The sequence below is a fragment of the Zea mays genome, chromosome 6 (genome assembly GCF_902167145.1).
Source record: "Zea mays cultivar B73 chromosome 6, Zm-B73-REFERENCE-NAM-5.0, whole genome shotgun sequence".
Classification (NCBI taxonomy): Eukaryota; Viridiplantae; Streptophyta; class Magnoliopsida; order Poales; family Poaceae; genus Zea; species Zea mays.
Window position 1 is genome coordinate 18611583 of NC_050101.1, and position 4023 is coordinate 18615605.

The window sequence follows — 4023 nt, forward strand, 5'->3', positions numbered from 1 at the left end:
CTAAGCACCCTTGGCATGAGCATCAACTCAAAGGACCATGTCATTTCATGTGGAGTATGAAACTTGTTTGAATTTGCTTGAATTGTGTTTGAATTGCAGAGGGACATGAGTGCTTAACACAAGTGAGTGTGTTGGTTGTTCACTAAACCAACCTAGACTGACTTAGGACGTATAATTAAGCAATGTTCATGTTGATCATCTTGGCTAATTAAGCTCCTAAGTGATAGTGGCTTTGTTTTGACCCTAGAAGTGGTTTTGTTTGACTAATTAAACAGTGCTATCTACATTGCTTGCATGTTGATGTGCCCTAAATGAAACATGTGTAGAATTTCATAAGGAACAAAAGTTATTTTGGGGCCAAGTCATGAAAATGTGTGGAAAATGCTCAAAAAGTGGTTAGAAGGCAGATTTGGGGGCTGTTTTGAGACTTAGAATTTTTCTCTATGTGGAACTGATTTTCAGTTTCGATGAACCCATGTTTGGGGCTCTGTAGATTGAAATCTAGGCCGAATCAGAGGGTGATTAGTAAAGAAAAGTTGTTGATCTCATGTAGCTCTACAACTTTTAGTAATAGAGTTTTTGCTAATGACATTTGGTTAGCGAGATAATCGTGCACGAAATGGCTTTGTTAGTCACCTGACGAAGCCGTCGCCGCACGCGACGTCGACGTCGTCGTGGCCGACAGCGTCAGGCCGCGCACTGTAACACCCCTAGGTGTTAAGCTAGCTTAGCGTGCCATATTAGAGGCATAATCATCATTTCATAAAACATCATGAGCATTGCATTTAAATTTGGCTAAGTGATATTTCATGTAATGTTTGAATTGGACTTTGATTTTAATTTGATTAAATCATGCATGAATTAAATAATGTGAATATGCACATGCTTGTTTTTGCCCTAAATTCTTGTGTTTGGTCATTAAGTGAATTTAGAAATATTAGGAATAAAAGTTTGAGGCATGTTTGTATTCAAATTGCCACCAAATTCAAATTTGAAATTAAATGGATTCAAATGCTCTTTTGCATATTTTATCTTTGATTCAAAATCTGTTAAAAAATTTTGAGTTGGTCATTAAAGCAAAGTTGTAGCGCATAAAATTTGGAACAACTTTTATTTTCGCCCCATCTTGTGAAAATGTTTGCAAAATGCTCTAAATAGGGTTTTATTGTTATTAAATTAATTTAAAAAAATAAAAAGGGGAGACCCTAAACGGGCCGCCCCCTCACTTCTGGCCCACGACCGGAGGCGGCCCGCGGCGGCAGCGGCCCACGCACGCGCCCGAGCTTTTTGCAATTTTGGCATCGCCATCGTCGGGTTCCAGAGCTTTGGCATCCCGATCAGTGCAATTGCCCTCTTGGCATTATAATCCCGGACGCTTTGAACATCTGGCATTCGTGGCGGCTGATCGTCATTACCAGGTATGCTATTCCCTTGCTGCCCCTCGCTCGTGCCTTCCGTTTGCACCGTCTGGTTTTTCCGTTCAGCCGAGTACTCCAGTTCATCGAGCGCTCCAGTTCGTCCGTCTCCTTGGTCCAAGTGGTGGCCGCGAACTCCTACTGGATGCTGCGTCCTCCCCACCGCCGCCGCTGACCAGGTGAGTTTCAGAAGCAATGTGGGCACTTAATCTTGGGTCCCAGCCTCATTGTCAACTTTGAGATGTTCCTCGCTGCAGATCTGTGCCGCCGCTCTGGAGCGCTCTGCGGTCTACGCGACGGCGCGCACAGGAGCTGAGGACCTCGGCCTGTAGGTCATGGACTCTCCACGAGGTATGCTCCCATGTAATGGACAGCAATAATCCACTTAGCAGTAGATTTTTTGCATTTTTGTTGCAATGGACTGCTATAAATATAAGTCTCATGGTTTTTGTACTGTTATTTGGTAAAATGCAAATACACATTAGGGATTGATAACGTTGTAGTAGGTGCGGCATTGTCTCTGTCTCTGACTGAAGAAAATGTGCAATTGTTGTTCGGCCGTGGCGTGTCGCCAACCAATGAAATGACTGCACCGCGCTGCGAAGAGGAAGATTGGAGTTTAGCTTGTATTGGCCAGGACGATCGCGTCACATTTGGTACCTCGGTGAGTAATGTATTTGTGATGCTCTTTAGTTTGATCCAAATATGTACTAATTATGAGTTTGTGTTGTGTAGGGAAATTGTAATCCAAGTGAATATGTTGATTGGGATTCAATCGAAGTTGAAGACAGGTGGACCGAGGAAGGAAGACAGAATGTTACTAGTGAACAAGCATTGTATATCCAGCTGGGTTTGCATAATGAGGATGTGTTTGAATCTGCTCAAAGGGAAGAAGAATCAGCTCGTCATGTTAGATGGAGTAATAGAGACTTTTTGGATGGTGAAGCATCAGCTGCCATTCCATGTTCTGATTCTGTGGTAGATGAGGAACGGATTGTTTATGACATGAACAATCCTGTTAAGAAAAAAACCTTCTTAAATTTTCCTTCAGGCAATTTTCCTTCGCATCACAGGGCTAAGTTAAGAAAAAAACCTTCTTAAATCCTCATCTCTCCAAAAAACCTGCTGTTGTCACAGGGCTAAGTTAACTTTGCCCTCAGCTACTAAATTTCTCCTCATTTGAATCCATTCGAGTTCAATGACAAATAGCATCACTGGGCATCACTAGGCACAGTTCCAGCACATATAATTTCATTTAACAGAACTGATGCAGGAACACATATGAAGTCAGTTAATCGAAGTGATGCAAAGGCCCTCAACAAACTATCAAGAAATGAGTACAGTAAGCAAAACGCATCACAGGGCCCTTAAAGCATATCAAAGCATCATTGCTTTAATTCCAACAATTCAATCCTCAATTCAATTCAGCTCCAGCTTACTCCACATATCATCATCACACGGTTACAGCACTTATAAATTTAGTAAACAGAACTGATCCATGAACACATATGAAGTCAGTTAACCGAGAGTAAGTGATGCAAACGCCCTCAGCAACAATTGTGATGCAAACGTCCTCAGCTACATATGAAGTCAGCTAGCAAGATGCATCATAGGGCAACAACTGATATTCATACCATTCCAATCATTGACAACACAATTCAGACAAAGCAAAGCAAACCTGCAAGTTGGAAACCCTGGATTCCTCGGCCAGCAAGGCAGCGAGGCGAGCTTCACCCCATGCCGATTCAGCTCGAGTCTCCGCGCAAGTAGCTGTTATGAGAACATCTAGGGTGGAAACAGTGGATTGGTTACCCACAGATGTTGCAGCACATAGGTCTCCAGCAACCACGGCGGCGTTTGCCGCAGAGGTAGCCGCACGACGAGCGCCATTAGCGGCCACGCTCGCTTTCAGAGCACATCTCTCGGCGGCGTTTGCCATGCCGGTTTGAGAATCTTTGGGTACTCCACGGGGAAGCGATGCCGGAGTAGAGGACGAACAGGCCAGGCGACGGGGAGCACAGACCCTGCTCCGGCGACGCGCCCGACAGGAGACTGCAGAGGGGAGGAGGGGGAATCGAGGAGGGAAGCACAGATCCAACACCAGCGGCAGAGAGGAGAGGGCAGAGGAGGGGAAGCGGACGAACCCTAGCCGCACAAGGGTAGGAGTTCGCGCTCACCTGGACCAAGAACGGACGAACTGGAGTACTCACCGAATGGAGAACGCAGACGGCGCAAACGGAAGACCGGAGCGAGAGGGAGCGAGGGGCAGCAAGGGAATAGCATACCTGGTAATGACGATCAGTCGCCGCGAATGCCAAATGTTCAAAGCGTCCGGGATTATAATGCCAAGAGGGCAATTGCACTGATCGGGATGCCAAAGCTCTGGAACCCGACGATGGCGATGCCAAAATTGCAAAAAGCTCCACGCGCCCGCGTGACCGCCGCAAACCGCGCGTCCGTGGCGTCAGGCGTCGCCGGCTGCGTGGCGGAACACCGCCGTGCCGAGCGCCGCCGCGCGCGTTTCCGTTGCCCCTCTCACGCAACCACCTTACCAGCGAGCTCCTGAGCTTCGCCTTGACGCACCGCACCACCCGCTCCACTCCGTTCG

General features: G+C 46.6%; 1 protein-coding gene across 2 annotated transcripts; it reads left to right on the top strand.

Annotated features, from left to right (window-relative positions):
• Window positions 1-1341: 1341 nt before the first annotated feature.
• On the top strand, window positions 1342-3257 carry LOC103629045 (uncharacterized). 2 transcript variants are annotated; one of them, XM_008650246.2, is made up of 4 exons: window positions 1342-1594; window positions 1673-1766; window positions 1901-2079; window positions 2151-3257. In XM_008650246.2, exons 2-4 carry the CDS (start codon window positions 1751-1753, stop codon window positions 2514-2516), a joined length of 561 nt encoding a protein of 186 aa, XP_008648468.1. In that variant the 5' UTR covers window positions 1342-1594; window positions 1673-1750; the 3' UTR covers window positions 2517-3257. The 2 variants fall into 2 exon arrangements, with proteins under 2 accessions (XP_008648468.1, XP_008648470.1); XM_008650248.2 differs by having other exon boundaries at window positions 1922-2079.
• Window positions 3258-4023: the final 766 nt, after the last annotated feature.